Raw genomic sequence first — 22,939 nt, forward strand, 5'->3', positions numbered from 1 at the left:
ATTGAGACTTTAATTGAGGATCTAATTGATGCTCTAATTGACTTTAATTGAGGCTCTAATTGATGCTCTAATTGACTTTAATTGAGGCTATAATTGACTCTAATTGAGACTGCAATTGAGACTCAGACTGTAATTCATACTTTAATTGAGACTCAAATTGTAACGACTATTACTCAAATTGAGGCTCTAATTGTATTAATATATATAATTATAATATATATAAATAAATATATATATATTATAAATATCTATATTATATAGCATATATATGTTTTACAAATACTTTTAACAATCATTTATTTATTTTGCATAACAGCATAAAATGGGCCAACGCACGTGCATGTCAAAACATGTATTTTATTAATTTATCTTAAAAAATTAAAATAAAGTGCTTTTTATGTACAATATAATAAAAACAACAGTCACAATCTCAATGATACAAAAAATACAGTTCACAATGTTATTTGTACACAACAAATAAAAAATAAAAAAGAGGAATTCATGCAGGCAAGACCACATTTGTCTAATAGTTATTCAGTCCACTAAGCGTTATGGTGTTCAGTGTGCTGAGGCGGATATGGAGGATTTGGAGCCGGCTTTAATTTGACTGCAGCACAAAGGATTAATTACCTCGATGTGTCAGTTCTCTATAGTACGACTGGTTGAACAGAATCCTGGAAATATGTTGCGATGGAAACCAACTTTAGCTATTTTAAGAAAATAAACACCGGTATATGTTCTACATAATATGTAATAGTTGGCTACATTCATGTCCATGTACAGTGTGTTGCATTACTGGAGGAGCCACTCCAAATGAAGCATCAATCACTATGGCAATATTTGCTTTTAAATGAAAAGTACGTCATTAATATATAAATAAATACTATATATACATATATTTATATAAATGTATTTATATATATAATATAAATATTTATATATATATATAAATTATAAATATATTTATATAAATACACATACACAAATATATTTATATATATATATATAAACATATTATTATAAATAAATATATTTTAATTTACAAATATATTTATATATAAATGTATTTATATATATATATATATTCCCACGTGCACAGTATCACTTCTGACGAAAAAAAAGCAAAGACTTGCAGAATGATGCAGGATTTCGAGCGGCTCCGGGTCGCCCTGTCTTTACAGGTCACGGTGGCTCTCTGGTGAATCTGTAAGTCTACTGTCGACCCGTGTTGTGGAGATCAGTGTGCCCGTGCAGGGCTACAATCACGCCTCTCACCACATCACTGTCGGGTAGCGTACGATGTGGCATGCGGCAACAAAAAAAAGAAAGAAAGGCAGAACAACTCGACACCTAAAAAGGCATTTTTGAAAATACGTGGTGAGGTTCATCCACCGAGCATCTGAAGCAGCGGAGACACGTTATAGTCCAGGAGACTAAACAATGCGTTTGCACCGAGGCTTTTAGAGTGTCGTTTATTCTTGTCATGTTATACTCTTTGTTTATTTGGTTAGATTAAAGCATTAGGTCGACCATTTGGGGAAATACACACTAGCAACATGAGAAGTCTTCCAGGGGATCTCGCCAGCTGGTACCTTCAAATTAAATCTCATTTAGCTCTTCGCTCAGAACATGAATAAGCATATTTCCTCCCCTAATTCAGCATGACATGAACAATAAAAAAAATACAAGATACCTCCTCCTGCTTGGACATGCTCGATAAATAAAAAACAAACATGGCGAGACCATGTGCACGATTTGAAATGTATGGCCGGCGTTGGCGGTAAAGCACGATGAAAAAAAAAATATATATATATATCAGCAGTGTTCACTCTAGTTTCAAGACTATCTCTACAAACACATCTTGCACAAGGTCCCTTGGAAAAAACACACAATATTTAAGCACGGATACTGTATATACACACACACACACACACACAGATTAAGAAAACAAGGAAACACTGACCACTGTTGTGTCAACTTGTCGCGGTTACATAGCATCACATCCTCTGCGTCGTGTTTATTCTGGATTATATACTGTATACTGTCGGCTTATTGTCAATACAGCGAGTTGCGATGTTATCTAAGACACGTGGCGCCATGTTGTCCTTACGGCTAAGAAATGTCTCTCGGCTTCCTACTTGCTTTAGGAATTTCTGTTTGTCGAGTCTCGAGAGTCAAAGCAATGTGGGTGCAAAGCGTGTGTGTGTGTTCATAAATGGCTGCACTGGTCCCTGCAAGAACAGATACCAAAAAAAAGGTATTTTCCTCGGCAGCCGCACATTTCCGTTTCCTCAGTAGTTGCATTTCTTAAGAGTACGAGCGGATTTGAACCGACGTGCAAACCTGCGAGTGTCTCAAGACCCTGATTACGTGATTACTTTGTGCTTTTACGTCAACGTCCGAGTGAGCGAGAGTGGATCAATGCATGTAAGAAACGTGACCTGGTGGCCGGGGGTGGTAGTGCAGCGCTACGTCCGGATAAGACGATATGAAACACTATCTCTCCACTGCAGTGGTTATTTGATGTTATTGGATTTTTTTCCGCAATTATATTAAGCAAATAGTTTGAGTGTTTTTAGCGCTGAATAGTTTCAAACATGGTCGTTTGCTTTCAGTGTACACGAAGAAGGTATTAAGACTCCTTCTGCAGGAGAACTGAAATATTTAACCTCCTTTGAAAGTCAATCCCTTTTGGCTACAACGCAGTATGAAACAGTCTTTGTTCATGAGCTAACAGTCACATTTTGTTTATTATTAGTGCCATTTTTACCTTCGTGAAAGCCACCTCGGGGCCCCGTGTGCTCTGATCAATGATCAATGAACGTGATCGATGCTATTGCGACGCATGGGAGTGGTCAGAACAGGATGGCACTGTTGCATTTAGATCGTTTTGGCACAATGCACGTGAGGATTTCAGGTGCTTTGTTTTTCTTTTTCCTTCTCGGCTCTCGGTGCTCGGAACGTCCACCGTGACCGATGTAATCCGAGGTCATCTTTCCGTATTCGTTTACTTGTCACAGGTCAACACTGAAGCACAGGGCTTCCCGAAATTGTCCGTGGCGCAGTGACGTATGAAAGGACACCTTTACATTCAGGAGGTAAACGTCAGTATTTTAGGTCCTGGACACATTTTTTTCGTTGATCATCTTTCTTTCAATCTTTTTCATTCTTGTTCCTCCGACTCGTCGTTCATCCTCACAGTCGTGACATTTATTCAGCCAAATGTGAATCTGACTTCGAAATGCTTGTATTATATTCTCCTGAACTCCAGTGTGGCTTGTAGTTCTGGGTGTAGTTCTGGTTCTGATGTGTTTAAAAAAAAGTGAAGCGTTGCCTTTGTCGCGGCCGTCTTCTGGGCTGGAAAACCTGTCGATATTCATAATGTATTGTTTATATTGGATCCCGTGATAGGCATAAACCTAAATAGATACTGTGATATATATAGATATATGAAGAGGTCTTCTTTTTGCCCAACCCTCACACACACACACACACACACACACATTAGTGGCCATGAGGATGACTCAAACAAAGACTGTAATAACTACTCTGAGCATCTGCCTCGGTTATGGGTCCTGGTTAAAAAACCAAAGTGGAATGCCTCTTCCTCTTCCTCTTCTTTGCAGCAACGCCAGAACAATCTCTGGAGTGTAAAGGATGAAGCGATGTAAATAACCTCCGATTGATGATCACAGAAAAAAAGAAAAAAAATAGATGACGGAAATTTTAAAAAGATGCGCTGTGGCGTAGAGGGACGTCAGGGTCACCTCTCCTGTTGCTCGGTGGCCCCGCCTCCTCCACGGAGACAACAGGGCGGCCTCTTTTTAAATTTTTTTTTTTTTGAAAGAGAATACTGTGCTCTCAGACGATGGAGTCCTTGATGTCCGAGCCGAGCCTCACTCGGGGCCGCGGGCAGGTCGGCGAGTATTCCACGTGGCTCTCCTTGGCGTTGAGCAGCCGCCGGTCGGACGACTCGGAGAAGCTCTTGCTGTTGTCGGGCGACGACTCGTGGGTGGGCGTGCTGCAGATGTAGTTGTCGTTCAACGTCTGGTAGCCCTTGTGATCCGACGTGGAGACGGGGACGGCGCTGCCGTTGAGCGGCAGGCTCTCGGCGGGTTTCCCCACAATCCTCGGCTTCTTCTGCTGCATGCTGGGACACTCGCCCTGCTTCAGCATGGACTTCATGTGATCCCGGTTCCGGTAGACGACGAACAGGGAGAACACCACCAGGGAGAACGCCAGCAGGGCGCACACCGCGATCAGCTCGTTCCAGTACGTCTTGGCGTGCAGCTGCTGGGAGCGAGACTCGCCCGGCAGGACGACGGTCTCCTGCTCGGGCTCGATGTGCGGCGTGCGCGGCCGACCGGTCAGGGTGGTGCTCTCCTGGCGGGGCTGCGCCCGCACGCAGTAGTTGGCCAACAGCTGGCGGAAGCCCTCCTCCTCCGACCAGCACTCGTAGGTCTCCGTCCGGTCGGCCTGCGCCACCACCACCAGGTTCCCCTCGGGCGTGGCGTAGAGGAACTGGCCGGCGGCGTCGCTGTGGCGCCACTTCCTCCGGGCCAAGTTGGAGCGCAGCTTACACGGCAGGACTCTGAAGGTGTTGGCTGGGATTATGATGAGCTTGCACTGGGAGCCACCTACAGAGATAACAAAATATATAAATATATATACATGTTCAGTTCAAGACCTATTTTACTAATTACCTTCGCATTGAAAATGCGGAAGGTTATGTTTTGATTGCCGTGTATTTATTTATTTGTATGCGTGTTATTCGCTTAAGTAAAAAATGATTAAACCGAATCGCATGAAATTTGGTGGGATGATTGGTTATTATCCGGAGACCATTTGATTAGATTTTGGGATCAATCGGGTCAAAGTCATGAAAAAGGTCAAAATCTTCTTGAATTGCATGAAATTTGGTGGCATGATTGGTTATTATCCGGAGACCATTTGATTAGATTTTGGGATCGATCGGGTCAAAGTCATGAAAAGGTCAACATCTTCTTTTTACCATAGCGCGGTCAATTTTTATCCAATTGGCATGAAACTAATGCCAACATGTTCATAACTCAATGCCCAATCTTGTGATATGCGAAGGTATGCGCTCTACCGAGTGCCTATTCTAGTTGGATATGTAATAAGACAGTTTTTACTCTCACGTCGGTCTAAATATGAGCGAGAGCTATGAGACCGTTAGCTTAGCACAAAGAATGGAAATGGAGGGAAACAGCTAGCCTTGCTTTGTCTTCGACGTAACAAAGTCCAACTCCCGCTACCCAAGCACACAAATACGCTACTTGTGTTTATTTGCAAGAAAAAGAAACAACAACATAGCCATGCTAATCGTTTCCTGTCTTTATGCTAAGCTAACCGTTTCCTGGCTGGAGCTTCATATCTAATGACGGGTTGTCTCTCTACTGTAGCTCATGCCCCAAAAAAAGCAAGTCATTTAAAAAGCGTCGGTGTAGGAGTCATTGATAAGTACGGTGCTGCCGGAGAGAGGCGACGGATCACGAGACAAAGAGACAAAGACTCACGAGAAGTCGCCGGTCTGGCAGATCTGGGGCTGGGAAACGTCCGGTTACAAATGGCGGACGTGTCGGCCTCCTCCACGTCCTGCTGCCAGTGACTAAAGCATACCGAACAACAACAACAACAACAGGGTGAGGGGCTGTAGTGAGAGGAACCGTGGATGGGTGCACTCGTCTGTCATCGTAACGGCCGTTGAGTCTCCGTCACCGTGACGAAAGAGGACGCTCTTCTTTTAAAAGCTTCCGTTTCATCGCGTAATGAAGGAGCGTGCTTGTTGACGAGTTTGTTTTTGGGTGCATGTTTACGTCCAACTCGGGTTGCAATGGTGTCAGATTTTCACCGTACGTCGTCACAGTTTCAACACGGAGGTGTACCCGAGGACATTAAAAACCATACAACTAAATATATTTATCCAAGTCTATTAACGAATGTCCAAAAACATGTCTCAGGTATATGAACAAATAAAAAATAAATGCATATTTAGGAATAGGTTATAGATGTGTGGCTATGTGTGAGTACCAGGGGCGTTTGTAGGATTTAAAGAAAGGGGGGCTAAGCCCCAAGGGGAGGGGTATGGCAGGTCATTTGGACTATCACTGAGATAAAGATGAAGTAGTTCAGTGTCAAATATACCATTCAATGAAAAAAATATTATAATAATATATATTAATGCAAATAATAGAGATGTCGATAGTTATTTCTTGTATTTTGAATTCTCTCGTTCTCCCTGGAGACAGTTTCTAACTCTTATTCCCCTTTTACCTTTTAAAGCCAATAAAGCCAAATCATTTGATGGGGCTGAAGAACCCCTAAAAACAGGCCTCACTCAAAAACAACAACAACTTCTCCAGTTTCATCAGAATCAAAGAACAAAAACTTTCATCTTTATCCGAGTGACATTTTAAAGTTTCAGCGGAAATAAAACATGAACTTTAAAAAAATATGCAAATGAGATGTTTGTTCATAGAGAAGTAAACAAAATCCAAATGTAACGGCCCCCGGTGAACGCCCCCACCTGTCAGGCGGCGCCATCCTGACGTCCCGACACAGCCGCCCGGTCCAGGCGCAGTACGGGTCTCTGGACAACACGCACTCGCCACAGCTCAGGTAGTTGGAGCAGTTGGCCACAGGAACCTCCACCAGCCCCGAGTTGGACGACACAAACAACAGACCCTGCAGAGCAGAGGAAGAAAAGAAAAGGAAATGTGTGTGAGACACATTTCTCATCAAAAAAGAACCAAACAGAACTTCTGCTTTCGGTTTACTTCTCTGATTCAGAAAGGGAAACCACGCTAAGACAATTACAGCGGAATAAAACCAAAAGCTCTAACTCTGCTGTTGTTCCGTTTGATGCCAACACACACTGCAACGACATGAAGTGGTCGCTTCATTTTTATTCATTCTTTTTGCGTCACTTCCCAAACACCATGTTTTATTGTGATCAGACCTTTTCATCCATAAATGCATGTTAAATATGAATTTGACGTATAGCTTACCCCCCTGTGAGCCCACAATGAGGCCATCTACCACTATATTAGATAAGCATCATGTGGATTATGTCTATCTTTCATATCTCTATTTTAGAGCCAAGAATATACACACACACACAAAAGGTATCTTGGACTTTTTTTCTTTTTTCTAAAGAATGACATAATCTTAAGATTGCAGTTTTGGCTGCTTCGGCCCCAGGAGAGGCCGTTATGTAATAAAGAGGGACAGGTAATGAAACTCAGCTGTGCGGGGAAAAATGCCAGAGGATCAGAAATACTCTTCCAGGCCATAACTCGAGAGAGCGGCTCCGCTGGAAAGAATATGTATTTAACATTTGGTCTCCGGTAAATCTCGCTGCTCCACTTTATTTGTGTAACTTGAAAAATGTCCGTGAAAAACAAGTAAACATGACATTGAATATTAAACTTAAGACACGAAAACCGTATGACGATAACGTCGTGATTTACCCTCTGAGGATCGAGCTCGATGTGCTGCACCGGCTGAGGCTCCGGGAACAGAACCATCTCCTCTATGATGTGCATCTTATCGTTGACGTTGATGGCTTTATGGAGCTTCCCATCATCTGGAAGACACAGAGGACGAGTGGAAGTGACTTATACTGAAGGCCGGCGGAGGATGAAATCAACAGCTGGTGTTTTAAAAATGACACAAATGATATTCCAAAAGCACGCTCTCCCTTTATGGAAAGACCCTCACGATAACAAATCACTTGCTGTGTCATGGAGCGTACCCGTGCCGATGAAGAGCACGTCGTAGGCCCGCTCCATGCCCTGGATCTTGTGCACGGTGATCTGCGTGTAGCGCACGCTGCGCTTCAACAGCAAGGGGGCGCTGCGGATCACGCTGTCCATCAGGAAGTGGTCCTTCACGAAGTTGAGCACTTTATCGGGCATGTGCAAGGACGACTTTATGCCCATTTGCCTGGCGTGGTTGGTCACGCACTGCGGGGAGTACATTAGAAATGAAAAATATATGAATCTCTGCTTATTTAGAAGAAGACCAGGAAGCAGCGTCGGAAATACACGAGGGCAAAGGGCAAAAATGCGCCCAAGAAATATAATTTTGCCCCCGATTTCACCAGAAGAGGGGCAAAAAAATGCAATAAATATAATTTAGAATTATAAAAAAATAAATAAAAAAAAGTTATTATTGTTAATAGTTGTTTAAAAATATATAATCACAAGAAATAATAATAAAATTGTATATGACTGATTTCTGTTTGTTTTTTGTCAAAAAAAATCTAGGAAAACATTTTGAATCTGTAAACTACTGCTTAATCGTCTTATCATTTGATGACAATTGCTCAAATACTGCAAGCCTAAATAAGTATATTTATTATTTTTTAATAAAAGGTTAAATGTTATTTCACAAGTTTTAAAAAAGTGCCCCCAATTTATTTTGAAATGCCCCTGGATTTCAGTCAGTAGGGGCAAAAAGTGCCCCCTAGAAAATATGTAAATTTCCCCTACCCTGCCTGGAAGTATAAGAGACAGGATATTTCATTGAACTTTGACCTGTGTGTACCCTTTTTTTACTCATGAAGTGAACTAAGTTAACAAAGACATGGCTGATGTAGATGCTTTATACTCATTTATCAGTTATCACTACTAGTTTTCAGCTTTTAGGCATTTGTCTAGAGCAGTGGTTCTCAAATGGTGGTACGTGTACCCCTGGGGGTACGTGAAGGTACTCCAGGGGGTACGGGAGATTTGTAAAAAAGATATTTAAAATTAGCATCCATTAAAAAAAATCATTTCAAAATAGAATATAAAGTGGAAGTTCATACATAATTGTATATATTCTATATTAAATCAGAAACTGATGGCACAGCGTTGTGTTTTTAAACCAAAAATGGCTAGTAAGGGGGTGCTTGGCTGAAAAAATCTTTCACAGGGGGTACATACGTAAAAAAAAAAAAGAGGTTGAGAACCAGTGGAGTACGGGACTTGTGAAGAGTTAAGCAGAACATCATCAAGACAGCACTTTAGGAAAATAAAAAGGGGAACATCTGTTATACATCAAGCTCACTTGTTGAATAGCACAGGGGGGAAATCAGTTTCGGTTACAAGTGGAAAAGTTTTGCTGGAGACTGAAATAGACAATGTTTGTCCCTGTGATGAAAACACTTTGTGACAAATGCAGATCTATGGAGTGACGAAAAAACAAGTTGAATTGCATAGTTTCCTCTATTTGTGATGGAAAATTATTTATTTTTTAACCCATTTTGTGGACCAAGTAGAGACGAACACCACAAAATAAGATGTTTTCTATAGCTCACCGCTCCCGGCCGCGGTTCTGGCACCGGGTGGTTGTACGTGTACCACTGCTGCGTCTCCCGGTTGACCTCCCGGTAGCGCCCGCTGAACGCCCTCTCCACCTGCGCCATGGTGAACGCGCACACCGCCGAGCTGCCCGACGCTCCTTTGTACCTGAGAACACGCAGACGGCAACTCAACATCCCCCCCGTGGCTGACGGCATGTTATCTCACTCCAATGCATCCTCTCTGGCAGCCGTCGTTGCATTCAGGAAACTGGAGAACAGTTGTGGAGTGGGCGCCTGAACGATCTCCGTGTTAAAACCTTTATTTTGTTAATTAGACATCGGGGTTGCATGAGCTTGTGTTGGTGTTTAAGCTCAGTGCAGCTGCTCTACATTCAGGAGGAAGCCAAGTAAGAAACAGGCAACTTGCCATGTGCAGATATGAAATTAAAAAAAACGTTTCAAGATGCTGCGTGTGAGCTGTGTTCTGTGTATTTGTGAATCAACATGCACGCTCCCAAAAAAAACTGAAACAGATTCATCCGAGCGCCTCCCCCCTCGGCTTCTTCTCACCACTGGGAGGTGAAGACGCCGTAGAAGACGGTGCTCTCCCAGCTGTCGCCCGTGGGCTTCAGGACGAACATGTCCTGGATGATGTTGAAGGGGAAGCCGTCATCGGGGAGGGAGCACAGCAGCTGGGCCTTCAGGAAAGTCGTCCACTTTTTCTGCAGCACCCGTTCGCCGCCTTTGTCCCCCTGAGAACAAAGAATGTTTAGATCTCAATTTAAAACTCAAACATCACGATGCACACTGAAGCTCTAACGTCCACGATGAGGAACAACAAGCAAGAGTAGATTCGCGGTCTAGAAAGGTCAGAGGAGACATGCAGCTGCAATGCTTCCTTTGTGCTGTAGAGGGCGCTGTTGAGGCGACGGAAATCTGAAAGTCATTACTGTTGACGGTTATGATCATTTTTCTTTTAGGAGGGAAATAAACTGGACAAATATTCACAACCAATCAGGATGTTATTGTTCCGATGCACATCCAAGTGTTTCTGTTCTTTCCTTTGGTGCATATGTGTGGCGTCTTTAAACCAAACTAAATAAAAAGGACATTTTGACGATAAAATGTGGGCAACAAAAAAATTGAATCTTCACATAGAAGAAGATGCCTCAGCATAAAAATGCATGTTGCTCCGTTGAGGAGAGGAGAGTTATTAATTACAGCTTCGGTGGTTCACTTCTCCTCCGAGAGGAACTCGGGCCTTTTAAGGCCGTCGCTCAATATCCACGTAAACAGTTATCAGGCAACTTTGCGAAGGACTAGCAATTATCTAAGAGGTGGAAAACACGGAGGAGCAGGAAGAGGAGGAGGAGGAGGAGGAAGACACCAAAACAAGTGGTCCCGCCCAATCTCAAGACACTTTCTCCGGCCTCTGACACAAACCATCTCATCGGCTCCGAGAGAGAGACTCCTACTCTCCAGCCGAGGAGTGAATCACCCTCGAGGAGACACAACTCTCTCGCTCTCTCTCTCTCCGTACTCTTCCTCCTCCTCATCGGTGCACTTGAACGCACAAACAATGGTGTTGCTCAACGACGGCGAGGTGAGAGCTCGCGGGACCCGAAGCTCGGCGGCGGCCGGGGAGCCAATTACTGAGCCGAGGTAAAAACCTCGTCCACGAAAAGAGGAGAACACATTCCTGCTCGCTCAGCTGTTCACGGCTTGGACTCAACAAACATACTCTCTCTCCCCCTATCGCTCTATCCCTCCCACTCTCTCTCGCACTCCCATCCTCTCTCTCTCTCTTCTCCCTCCCTCTCCCTCCTCTCTCTCTCTTCTCCCTCCTTCCCTCACTCCCTCTCTCTTCACTCTTTCCCACTCCCTCTCTCAAGCTCCCGCTCCCTCTCTAGCTTGCTCCATCTCTCTCTCGCCCCCTTCATCCCTTCCTCCCTCATCTGAATTTCATGTTCCAGATTCCTCCCGTCTTTCAACCTGAAGTCGAGGACCAAGTAAATAAATCGGTGCCACACACACACACACACACACACACACACACACACACACACACACACACACACACACACACACACACACACACACACACACACACACACACACACACACACACACACACACACACACACACACACACACACACACACACACACACACACACACACACAAGAACGAGGGAGTGGAAGAAGGGAGAGGGGGACAGATAGGAGGAGAAAAAACAACTTCAGGAGCCAGACTTACTTGGCAAGCCGAAAGTAAAACGGTAGTTACAGACCTGCATGAAAAAGAACTGGAAAGAGGTTTTGATTGATCTCATCTCACGAGACACTCGTCCACTTTAAAAATTTTTTTTAAAGGCAGCGAAGAGACGAGCGAGACGAAGAAACACGACGGAAATATTATTCACATCATCAAAATGAAAGCGTATTCAAAAACACATTTTGGCCTTGGCCTGAAAAAAAGAAGGGAGGACATGTTTTGAGTCTGTAAGAGAGTGTTAGAGAGAGAGAGAGAGAGAGAGAGAGAGAGAGAGAGAGGCCTTCATGCCTCCCTGTTCCCTCTAATCTTAGCTCGGCTCCTTGGAGGAGGACACGGGGCGCGTGTTCAGATAAGTACAGCACACACAAAAAGGTAAACAATGATAGTTTGGGTGACGTTAGGCTGCAACGACTGAGGAGTTTCTCATGGATAAGAGAGGGATATGAGGAAGAGACACAGAGTGACAGGTGCACGCCGGTGAAAACAACAGGAAGTTAAGTTGTTGTAGTTTTGGCTCGCTCGCCGACGAGATCAACGACGCTCGCGGTGCCACGTGGGGTCATTTAAAACCCTCAGAGCGTGATGCGTGTCTCCTTAATAACTCAAGTCAAATCTAAGATGCACAGGTATGAGCTGCATATTTGTAGATTCGGTGCGAGTTGCACATTCAGGTGATGTCATTATATCCATTATAAACATTCTCAAATATATAAGTAATCCAGTGATAGTTTTTTTTTGTCCATCCAAAAGCATATTGGAAACAAACAGCTAACGGCTAAATTTGGGATTTTTTAATAGTACAAATGTGCCCGAAATGTAAATAAATCCAGGTTTGTTACTGTAGAGTTTAAGTTCAGCGCTGTACTCATTGAGCAACATTATTATGACTATTAATTGCTTTTAATGGTTCTTATTGCTTACTTTTGACAGTGTGTATTACTTACTTTTAATGGTTTTTAATACTTACTCTTAATGGTTTTTAATACAAATTAAAAATGCTGTACTGTAACATTGCATTGTGTGTATTTATCCTGTACTGTTTGTTATTGTTTTATGTTTATTATGGTATGTCAGGGGACTACAGATGCTAATTAGCTGTATAGCTACAATCTGGTCCAGAGCATCACATGGTGCCATTCATGTTTTAACTATACATGGTTCCTTTTAAATAAAGATAATGATAATAATAACTAGAACGGGCACTCGGTAGAGCGCATACCTTCGCATATCACAAGATTGGGCATTGAATTATGAACATTTTGGCATTATTTGCATGCCAATTGGATAGAAATTGACCGCGCTATGGTAAAAATAAGATTTTGAACTTTTCATGACCTTGACCTTGACCTTTGACCCGATCGATCCCAAAATCTAATCAAATGGTCCCCGGATAATAACCAATCATCCCACTAAATTCCATGCGATTCGGTTTAATACTTTTTGAGTTATGCGAGTAACACGCATACAAATAAATAAATAAATGCACGGCGATCAAAACATAACCTTCCGCATTTTCAAAGGCAATAAGGTTTTAGCCCACAGCGTAACTTACCGAATGCATTATGCAACATTCTACTTGCTGTTAACATACCCCAAAGCATTATGGGAACTGTAGTTACGGGATGGGGAGATGTCTTGAGACCACGCTGTCAGTATAATGCAAGACTCATGAGAATAAAGAAATTAGATAACGCCCGGGACATCTCTGATCTCGTCACGACAACAATCAATCTTTTTTTTAAAGTAATAATTCAACTAGAGCCTCACGATGAGCAGAAACGCGCTGGTCGATATGTGAACGTCCTATTCATCAGTCTCAATGATTTGATTTGGGTAATGTTGTGAGTCACGCTTCCAGTTCATTAGGGAACAAACCAGCTGCATCGACTCTGTAGCGCCGCAGAAAAGCCTCTGAAAAGACGTCAGTCAGTCATTCCAGAGATAATAAAAGGTGCTCGATAGAGTCGAGAGAAGACGTTCTCCCGTCTCTACTGCAGCGAGTCGCCACAGTCTGGAGGCTTCTCCTTCTCCGTCAATGATTTCCACATATAGAACCCAGGGAGGTGTCGCAGCACCGAGCCGAGCAGCACCGAGTCATTAAGCCGTCACTTGAGATTACATGCTGTCCCCCCCGATTCCTCCCATCACTGCCTCCTCCACGGCGCCGTCAGGGAGGAGGCGCAGAGACGGGGTCATGTGACTGACTCCAGGTGAGAAGAGAAGAAGCCTGATGTCGATTATTCAGGGTGATCGACCTAACGAAAGACTGGAAGAAGAGGAGGAAGAGGAGGAGGAGGAGGAGGAGGAGGAGGAGGAGGAGGAGCGACAGGTTAATGTGACTGACTCCAGGTGAGAAGAGAAGAAGCCTGATGTCGATTATTCAGGGTGATCGACCTAACGAAAGACTCGAAGAAGAGGAAGAGGAGAAGGAGAAGAAGAACAAGAAGGAGGAGGAGAAAAAGAAGAAGGACAAGAAGAAGGACAAGAAGAAGGAGGAGAAAAAGAAGAAGAAGGAGGACAAGAAGAAGGACAATAAGAAGAAGAAGATGGACAAGAGGAAGGAGGAGAAAAAGAAGAAGAAGGAGGACAAGAAGAAGAAGAAGAAGAAGAAGATGGACAAGAGGAAGGAGGAGAAAAAGAACGAGGAGTAGAAGGAGGACAAGAAGAAGGACAAGAAGAAGAAGAAGATGGACAAGAGGAAGGAGGAGAAAAAGAAGAAGAAGGACAAGAAGAAGAAGAAGAAGATGGACAAGAGGAAGGAGGAGAAAAAGAACGAGGAGGAGTAGAAGGAGGACAAGAAGAAGGACAAGAAGAAGATGGACAAGAGGAAGGAGGAGAATAAGAACGAGGAGGAGTAGAAGGAGGGGAAGAAGGAGGACAAGAAGAAGAAGACGAAGAAGAAGAAGAAGATGGACAAGAGGAAGGAGGAGAATAAGAACGAGGAGGAGTAGAAGGAGGGGAAGAAGGAGGACAAGAAGAAGAAGAAGAAGAATAAGATGGACAAGAGGAAGGAGGAGAATAAGAACGAGGAGGAGTAGAAGGAGGGGAAGAAGGAGGACAAGAAGAAGGACAAGAAGAAGAAGGAAGACAAGAAGGAGGAGGAGAAGGACATGAAGAAAAAGAAGAAGGAGGAGGAGGGAATGACGTCAGCAGTTAAAATGATGCGAGTAAATTCTACAGTTGCTCCAGTTTGAATGCAACAAAATATCCCGTCACATAGTAGAGAGGAGAAGAAGAGAAGCACCTCGAATACTCATCACGCAAAGCCCACGACGCGGTGGAAAGAGAGAGAGAGATGGAGGGGACGGACGCTGAGAGGGAGATGGAGGGAGAGGAGGAGATGACATTGCAGAGGCAAAAGAAGGGAGGGGAGGGGGGGCGTGGCGAGGAGGCGAAGATGATTCAAAGCGAGGCGGCGGGGGGGTGGGGGGGGCTAAATCTGTTGAAAACATGTTTGCACAGTCAAATACACAAAAAGCTTAAACCGCGGCGCTGACATGTTTTCCCGTTGCGTCGGGCGTGCCGGTTAAATGAGACCCGGCGTGGGCGAGACGCCCCGCCCTGTTTCCGTCAGGGCGGGTCGCCTCAGGATTCAAAGGGAACCATCGAGGGTTACGCAACGACCTCGCCGCGGGCGTCTTCACCTTGCACACGCGAGCGATCCTCGACACGATGGTGTTGTCGAAGAAGTCGAATTCTTTCCCCGCCTCGCTGAAGAAGAAGTAGATCTTGTCGTCGTCTCCCACGGGGTTTCCGACCGGCTGGCTCTCCTCGATGAACGCCGAGCCCACGAACACCGGATCTGGCGAGGCGTTTGAGAAAACGTCGCATCACGTTAGCATCGTGGTGAATAAATAAAAAAGAGAAGCCAGAGTTCACACGGGAAATTTTTAAGATGTTTTGAGGGGAAACGACAACAACAAAAAACGGCGTGCGATGTTTTTATTATTATTTTTTTTTACCTTGAAGCCATTTTAAAGAGTTTTCCGTCTTCAGAGCCGTTCCATGAACTAAACTCTTGTAGATGACGGGCTCGTTGCCTTGGAAGTTGCTGACGGTCCCCGTGTACAATTCACCATCTGGAAGGAAACAACAACAAAATAATCGTACTACGAACTCTTCATAATGTCTCTCATACTCATTGAATGTGTTAAGTAACTCTGTAATTATTCCTTCTGGTCACATGACATCTATTCTTCTGTTGCTCTCCTGGAGGGCTCTTCACACTTCTTTTTTTTTTACCACTGAAAGTTTTCTTCTTCTATTTTTTAGTTGTTTTTCTGATCCGATTTGTGAGGTCAAAGGTCAGGGATGTCGTATATGTACAGATTGTAAGGCAATTCATAATTTTTTGATATACGGCTGTATAAAATAAACTGAATTGAGGAATGAGATGATCAGAAATGTGATCAGACGTTCAAACTCTCGGTGTCTCCGCTATTGAAGGCAATAAGTGAGAATGCATTGCAAGGGGAACAACAACAATAAAATGTTCTGTATTAACCATCAAACCTTTTTTTAAAAATCCATTTATGAGTTGAAACCATTACAAGATTTTTTTTTTTTATTAAATTTTTTTTTTTTTTTATTAAATAAATAATAAAAATAATAAATGGTATGTATACATTTTCACAACAGATGAAGACAGAGATTAGATTGAGATTTATCATTATCAGCTCAATTCACTAACTGCTTGTAACTAAGTGTGACTGACAACACAGGCAGGACTCTCAAACTCAAAAAACTAAAAAAGCTTAGAACGGGCACTCGGTAGAGCGCATACCTTCGCATATCACAACATTATGTATTGAATTATGAACATTTTGGCATTAGTTGCATGCCAATTGGATAAAAAATTGGTAAAAAGAAGATTTTGACCTTTTCATGACCTTGACCTTTGACCCGATCGATGCCAAAATCTAATGAAATGGTCCCCGGATAATAACCAATCATCCCACCAAATGTCATGCGATTCGGTTTAATACTTTTTGAGTTATGCGAGTAACACGCAGACAAATAAATAAATAAATACACGGCGATCAAAACATAACCTTCCGCATTTTCAATGTAATAATAATAATAATCTTATAATAACAATACAACATTTTTAAATGTCCCCACTGTGGGAAAAATAAAGGAATATCAAATCAAATCAAATATAGCACGTGAAGTGACGTGAAGACTGCGTGACTACGTACCAACAATGATGGCGGTGGACTTGTACTCGGGGTTAAAGGGGCAGCGGCTGCGTCCTTCTTCCATCACGACCTCGCCCACGTCGTCTCTCTCCAGCGTGAACGTCGACGTGTTCTGGAAGCGACACACAGAGGAGGGAAAGAAAAAGAAAATGTCCCTCAGTGTCCAATTAGTGACCTTAGCGACCTCAAGCTCAGACTGTCCACTCCTTCATTACAACAGACTACAGGCCCGTTTGGTCACTTTGGACACAGCAGCTGTCGGTCAGAGGAAACATAAAACCTCCAGCAGCTCTCAGGCTCGTTTATTACCACGAATTACTCCTAAAACAACGAGGCTAGTTGAACATATATTAAAGGAGAAGTGTATTTTTTATTCAGGGTTCACACACATGATGGCCAATGAATTTCTAGGACTTTAAAACCAAATTTCAATGACCAGATTTCAATGATTTTGTGAAATCTCCGTGTATACACGAGTATATACCTTAAATGACACAAATGAATAAGAGACAATAGTTTGATTCAAAGAATAAATATTTATATAAATGTTTATTCTTTTTAATCAAACTGCGTCAATTAATATATGAATATAACACATGTCCATGACTTTTCCAAAACTTTTGGACAGTTAATTCTTTTTTAAAGGACTTTTCCAGGCCTGGAAATAAACATTTTAAAATTCCAGGACTTTCCCAGCTTTTCCATGACCGTACGAACCCCGTTTATTCCTCTGTGCTGTAGAGCTGCTGTTCAAAATCACACCACCGAGCCAGCATGCTGTTGCCATAAATACTCACTAATGTGAATTAATCCCCGGCTCAAAATAGACTGTTTGCAAAAAAAGACTGTTTCATCTTTTTTTGTAAGCCTTTATAAAAATAAAATTATAAAAAATGTGTGTCATGAGTGAGGCAAACTGAAAGCAGTATAGAGACACACTTAATTGGTCTTTCCATTGGATTCAGTGACGATAACAACAAGATTAGATCTTTTAAATGTGCCTTTGTCAGTATTTTCTGGCTTCAGGTAGTTTATAGTATATCATCTTGATTTATTATCTGACTTCACCGATGATAACTTGTTGATTAAGAGGCCACAGGACGTACTCTCAGGACTTCTATTTGTCTGAAGCTGGTTAATATGCATGCAATAATGTTTATATGCCACGAATACAGTTAGTATAAAAGTCAATATTCAGCCTCTGAAAACAGTCGTATTACATCTTCTTTTGGCAATTCTCAGGAAAAAAATTACGTAATCTCAGGGTTGGGCTTTTTGAAACATCAGCCGGGGACTTTTAAACATGTTGGGAGGGTCAAATGAACGAGTTGGTGACGTCTTCAGAAAACTTGTTTCGTCCAAAACCCAAACAACATTTACTGTGACAGAGAATAAAGAAAAGCAGAAAGGTCCCACAGTAAAAAAGCTGGAGACGTTTGGCATTTTTGCTGAACACTTTGAATGAATTGATTATCAGGATTGTTGCTGACTTGTTTCAGCTGTGAAGTGGAGGGTTAAACAAGGTCAAGATATTAGAAAAAGAAAAAAATCTGTTCTTTAAACTCATCGTAAAACAAAAAGGGACGTTTATACGGGCTTATATCAGAAACAAAGGGGATTTGGTACTAAAAAAAGACGGATATATCATTATCAATGTATGATTCATGATGATTTCTATTAGCTTTAACATCAAAGCATTGAAATGGCTTATGGGAGAGATATCTGTGCAGAGGAGGGACAATTACACTGAGCAGTAAAGCACTAAATACATACGGCAATGTGAGTATACATTAATATTAAATGTATGTGGGCAATTGGCAGCAACAGCAAGAACATGTTCTATTCAATCTAAGCAGAACGGTTCCTCCACTGCAGGAAACATCTTCTCTCCTTCACGAGGAGTTATTACTCTCAGGATTGTTTCGTGTTTCTTCTTCTTGTTAACTCGGTCGTTAAAAACCATCTGACGCGTTTTTTTAGAGAAAAGCTATAAAAATGAAACGTTTATGAATGTTAAGGTTATGCATCTCAGACAGCGTCTGGGTGACACACACACACACACACACACACACACACACACACACACACACACACACACACACACACACACACACACACACACACACACACACACACACACACACACACACACACACACACACACACACACACACACACACACACACAATCCCAGTTCACGGCCTAACGTCCTGCGAAGTGATCTACAGTCTGAGGCGTCCCGTGTTTTTCTTTCACTCTGACGTCAAAGAGAGTTTCAAGCCTCCTCGCTTTAAGAGCTGTCGCCTCCCCCCTCCCTGAGATCAATGTCCTCCTGCTGCCGGTTACCATCACTCCAGATGTACTCCACCGCTAGATAAACAGATCTCCTGCTTCCCTCTCGCTGTAAACCTCACAGCTCGTGTCCCCCCCGTTGACTGAAAGTGCCTCAGCAGCGTTTGGTTACGCTCGGATAACAGCAGCTCCAATACGGACATGGTGGATGAACCACACACACACACACACACACACAGACACACACACACAAACAGGTGTTAAATCAAAGTCCAAAGCTGCAGGAAAAAAAATCAATAACGATGGCAGGCAGAAAAAAAAGTCTTGGAAGTGAACAATTAGGCAGATTGAGAGGTAATTACTTACTATGTAGGCGCAGATCGGGCTGAAGGCGAAGGTGCCACACACATAGAGATGAGTGGAGTTCAGCCGCAGGAGGATTTTGATGTAATTGAAGCAATCAGTCTGGATGGGGGGAACAAATGGGGGGGGGGGAGAGGGAGAAAGAGAGAGATTGAGCGAGAGAGAAAGAGAGAGAGAGGGCGAGATTGAGCGAGAGAGTGAGAGCGAGAGCAAGAACGAGAGAGAGGGCAAGATTGAGCGAGAGAGCGAGATATTGAGAGAGAGAGAGCAGGAGCGAGAGAGTGAGAGCGAGAGAGCAAGAACGAGAGAGAGGGCGAGATTGAGAGAGAGAGAGCGAGAGAGAAAGAGAGAGAGGGCGAGAAAGAGAGAGAGCGAGAGAGAAAGAGAGAGATTGAGCGAGAGAGCAAGAATGAGAGAGAGGGCGAGATTGAGCGAGAGAGAGCAGGAGCGAGAGAGTGAGAGTGAAAGAGTGAGAGCGAGAGAGCAAGAATGAGAGAGGGCGAGATTGAGCGAGAGAGAGATTGAGCGAGAGAGCGAGAACAATAGAGAGAGAGCGAGAAAGAGAGAGCGAGAGAGAAAGAGAGATTGAGCGAGAGCAAGAACGAGAGAGAGGGCGAGATTGAGCGAGAGAGAGCAGGAGCGAGAGCGAAAGAGTGAGAGCGAGAGCAAGAACGAGAGAGGGCGAGATTGAGCGAGAGAGCGATAGAGAGAGCGAGAACGATAGAGAGAGCAAGAGAGAGAGAGAGAGAGAGAGAGAGAGAGAGAGAGAGGGGTCCATGAGTCCACAGAAGATATTCTTACAGACTGGAGTTCATAATCAGAAGTAAATCTGTCAGAGCGAGAATAAAAACACACAAAAAACTGTGAAACTGGAGAGAAATAGGTAGAGAAGAAGAAGAAGAAGAAGAAGAAGAAGAACCCTCCCAGCGTCACGCAGCAGTCGCCCGGTGGGCTTCCTGTAACGCTCAGAGCCGAGTCGCACAGCGCCGCGTAAAGATCAGCGGGTCCGTCGCCGAGGGAGACGCCAGCCGGCGTGACAACGAGGTAACAGACGAGACGAGGGAGCGAGGACTAGGAGAATTCCCCCGGCGAGCGCGCACACGCTCGATGAATGCATCTGGAGCGCAGCGCTCGATGCTCATTTCATGTCCTCACGACGAGGAAAAACACCGCGGGAGGAAAATCCATGATTTTGATAATGTCAGTAAAAAGGCGCCTCTCACCTCCAGGTTCTTCCCCTTGAAGCTGCATTCCTCTCTTTTTCCAGCAGGAGTGCCCCACGTCAGCTGAAGATCGGAAAAAAGAAAAAAACGTAATCAGTAATAATCCATATTCAAGGGAACCACGGCGACTCTGCTGAGGACGATTCCTCCAATATCAAAAAATGTATGGAAAATAAAACAAAATGGCGATGATGCACATGTGGGTATTTCATTCTGAATTTATAGCATTTACAAACTGCATAGATACAGAATTTAATAGAATAAAACTATTACCTAATAAGTCTACACATTAAGCACATGTCATCACCTTCCTAAAATATTTTTTTTGGTGCCTAAATCATCTCATTATACGGGCCACCTTAGGTAAAATCTCCGACATCATGTGACTCTACCCCTGTAGTATAATATATCACAATATCATATATATGTCAATATGTGGTCAAGTTTTTAGTGTTTTCTAAAAAACATGTAAAAATTACATATTTTTAGGGGGCAATTTTCTCCCCACTGACTGAAATCCAGGAACATTTAAAAAGAAATTGGGGCACTTTTTGAAACTTGTGAAAAACTATTTAACCTTTGTTTCAAAAATAATAAATATACTTATTTAGGCTTATAGTATATGAGCAATTGTCATAAACATGGCAATAATAAGACTATTAGGCAATAATAAGACTATTAGGCAATAATCTACAGACTCAAAGTGTTTGCTTAGATTTTTTTAACAGAAAAAATAAATCAGAAAATAATATTACATTTTATTTGTGGTTATTTATTGTCGTTATATTTTTTGAACAACTATTAACAATTATAACTTAATTATTTTTTTCCCTTTACATTTTGTTAATATTTATTGATTTTTTGTGTGTAACTATAACTAGTACAGGCAATACACATAGGACACACACAACAAAGAAAAAAAAATAAAACACTATTATATATTTTCTGCCTCTTCTAGTGACATGAGGAGCAAAACTATATTTCTTAGGGGCAGTTTTGCCCTTTTCCCTGGTGTATTTCCAACGCTGACTAAAACTAGAATGGGCACTCGGTAGAGCGCATACCTTCGCATATCACAAGATTGGTCATTGAATTATGAACATGTTGGCATTAGTTGTATGCCAATTGGATAAAAATTGACCGCGCTATGGTAAAAAGAAGATTTTCATTACCTTGACCTTTGACCCGATTGATCCCAAAATCTAATCAAATGGTCCCCGGATAATAACCAATCACCCCACCAAATTTCATGCGATTCAAGAAGATTTTGACCGTTTCATGACCTTGACCTTGAGCTTTGACCCAATTGATCCCAAAATCTAATCAAATGGTCCCCGGATAATAACCAATCATCCCACCAAATTTCATGCGATTCAAGAAGATTTTGACCGTTTCATGACCTTGACCTTGAGCTTTGACCCGATTGATCCCAAAATCTAATCAAATGGTCCCCGGATAATAACCAATCATCCCACCAAATTTCATGCGATTCGGTTTAATACTTTTTGTGTTATGCGAGTAACACGCATACAAATAAATAAATAAATAAATAAATACACGCCAATCAAAACATAACCTTCCGCATTTTCAATGCGAAGGTAATAAGTCTACACATGCACATCCACAACAGGAGTGAATGATCCTCGCTCATCATCCGCCCGGCGCGTCGCCACACTCACGTTCTTCTGCAGTTCGGTGTTGCCGATGTCGGAGAGGCTGAGGGCGAACAGCGCCTCCCGCGCTCCGACGTACAGCATGTCGTCCTCCTGGCTGAGCAGCAGCGACGTGTAGTTGTAGACGCCGCCCGCCGAGAATCTCTTGGCCGACCTCTCCTTTGCATCTGGGGAAACCAAAAAAAATCCATATCATCATCACATATCGGGACGGAACCGAGAGGACCGGGACATACCACCGACGTCCTGGAAGAACAAGAACAGGGGAGCAAAACAATCGAAATATTTACACGCGCGAGGATTTAAAATGCATGTTAACGAACGTACGAGGGCCTCGAAAGGTTCCAAAATGTCACCAAGAAGAGAAAAAATGGTTTTATTCTTGTTATTTGATACAAAATACCTATCACACAGATTGTGATGATGCTGAAAACATGAATTTCTATGAGTGTGATTAGGTTTTCATATCCAACATGTTATAAATAGTCAATTTAATCTAGTTCCTGGTGTTCTCAGGTGATAAGATCACGACTAAAAACATCTGTATAACTGCATTATCATTATGCTGCAAGGCTGTGGGGGTGACTTGTTGCCAATCGATTGGCTCCA

The 22,939-nt window shown here is 42.9% G+C and overlaps 1 protein-coding gene across 4 annotated transcripts in view; it reads right to left on the reverse strand.

Moving 5' to 3' along the window:
- Positions 1 to 337: 337 nt before the first annotated feature.
- Positions 338 to 22,939, reverse strand: part of sema4bb (sema domain, immunoglobulin domain (Ig), transmembrane domain (TM) and short cytoplasmic domain, (semaphorin) 4Bb) — a 54,305-nt gene continuing 31,703 nt past the window's right edge. For all 4 annotated transcript variants that reach the window (XM_056413469.1, XM_056413468.1, XM_056413467.1 and 1 more), the window contains 13 exons: positions 22,337 to 22,497; positions 20,658 to 20,720; positions 19,438 to 19,536; positions 16,780 to 16,891; positions 15,544 to 15,660; positions 15,226 to 15,383; positions 9,878 to 10,059; positions 9,323 to 9,473; positions 7,775 to 7,985; positions 7,491 to 7,606; positions 6,548 to 6,705; positions 5,538 to 5,629; positions 338 to 4,637 (listed from right to left, as the gene is read on the reverse strand). In XM_056413469.1, coding sequence (XP_056269444.1) covers positions 3,862 to 4,637; positions 5,538 to 5,629; positions 6,548 to 6,705; positions 7,491 to 7,606; positions 7,775 to 7,985; positions 9,323 to 9,473; positions 9,878 to 10,059; positions 15,226 to 15,383; positions 15,544 to 15,660; positions 16,780 to 16,891; positions 19,438 to 19,536; positions 20,658 to 20,720; positions 22,337 to 22,497 — 2,396 coding nt within the window. In that variant the 3' untranslated portion in view covers positions 338 to 3,861. The remainder of the gene's footprint in view (positions 4,638 to 5,537; positions 5,630 to 6,547; positions 6,706 to 7,490; positions 7,607 to 7,774; positions 7,986 to 9,322; positions 9,474 to 9,877; positions 10,060 to 15,225; positions 15,384 to 15,543; positions 15,661 to 16,779; positions 16,892 to 19,437; positions 19,537 to 20,657; positions 20,721 to 22,336; positions 22,498 to 22,939) is intronic.

This window comes from Pseudoliparis swirei, chromosome 4 (genome assembly GCF_029220125.1).
Source record: "Pseudoliparis swirei isolate HS2019 ecotype Mariana Trench chromosome 4, NWPU_hadal_v1, whole genome shotgun sequence".
NCBI classification, from domain to species: domain Eukaryota; kingdom Metazoa; phylum Chordata; class Actinopteri; order Perciformes; family Liparidae; genus Pseudoliparis; species Pseudoliparis swirei.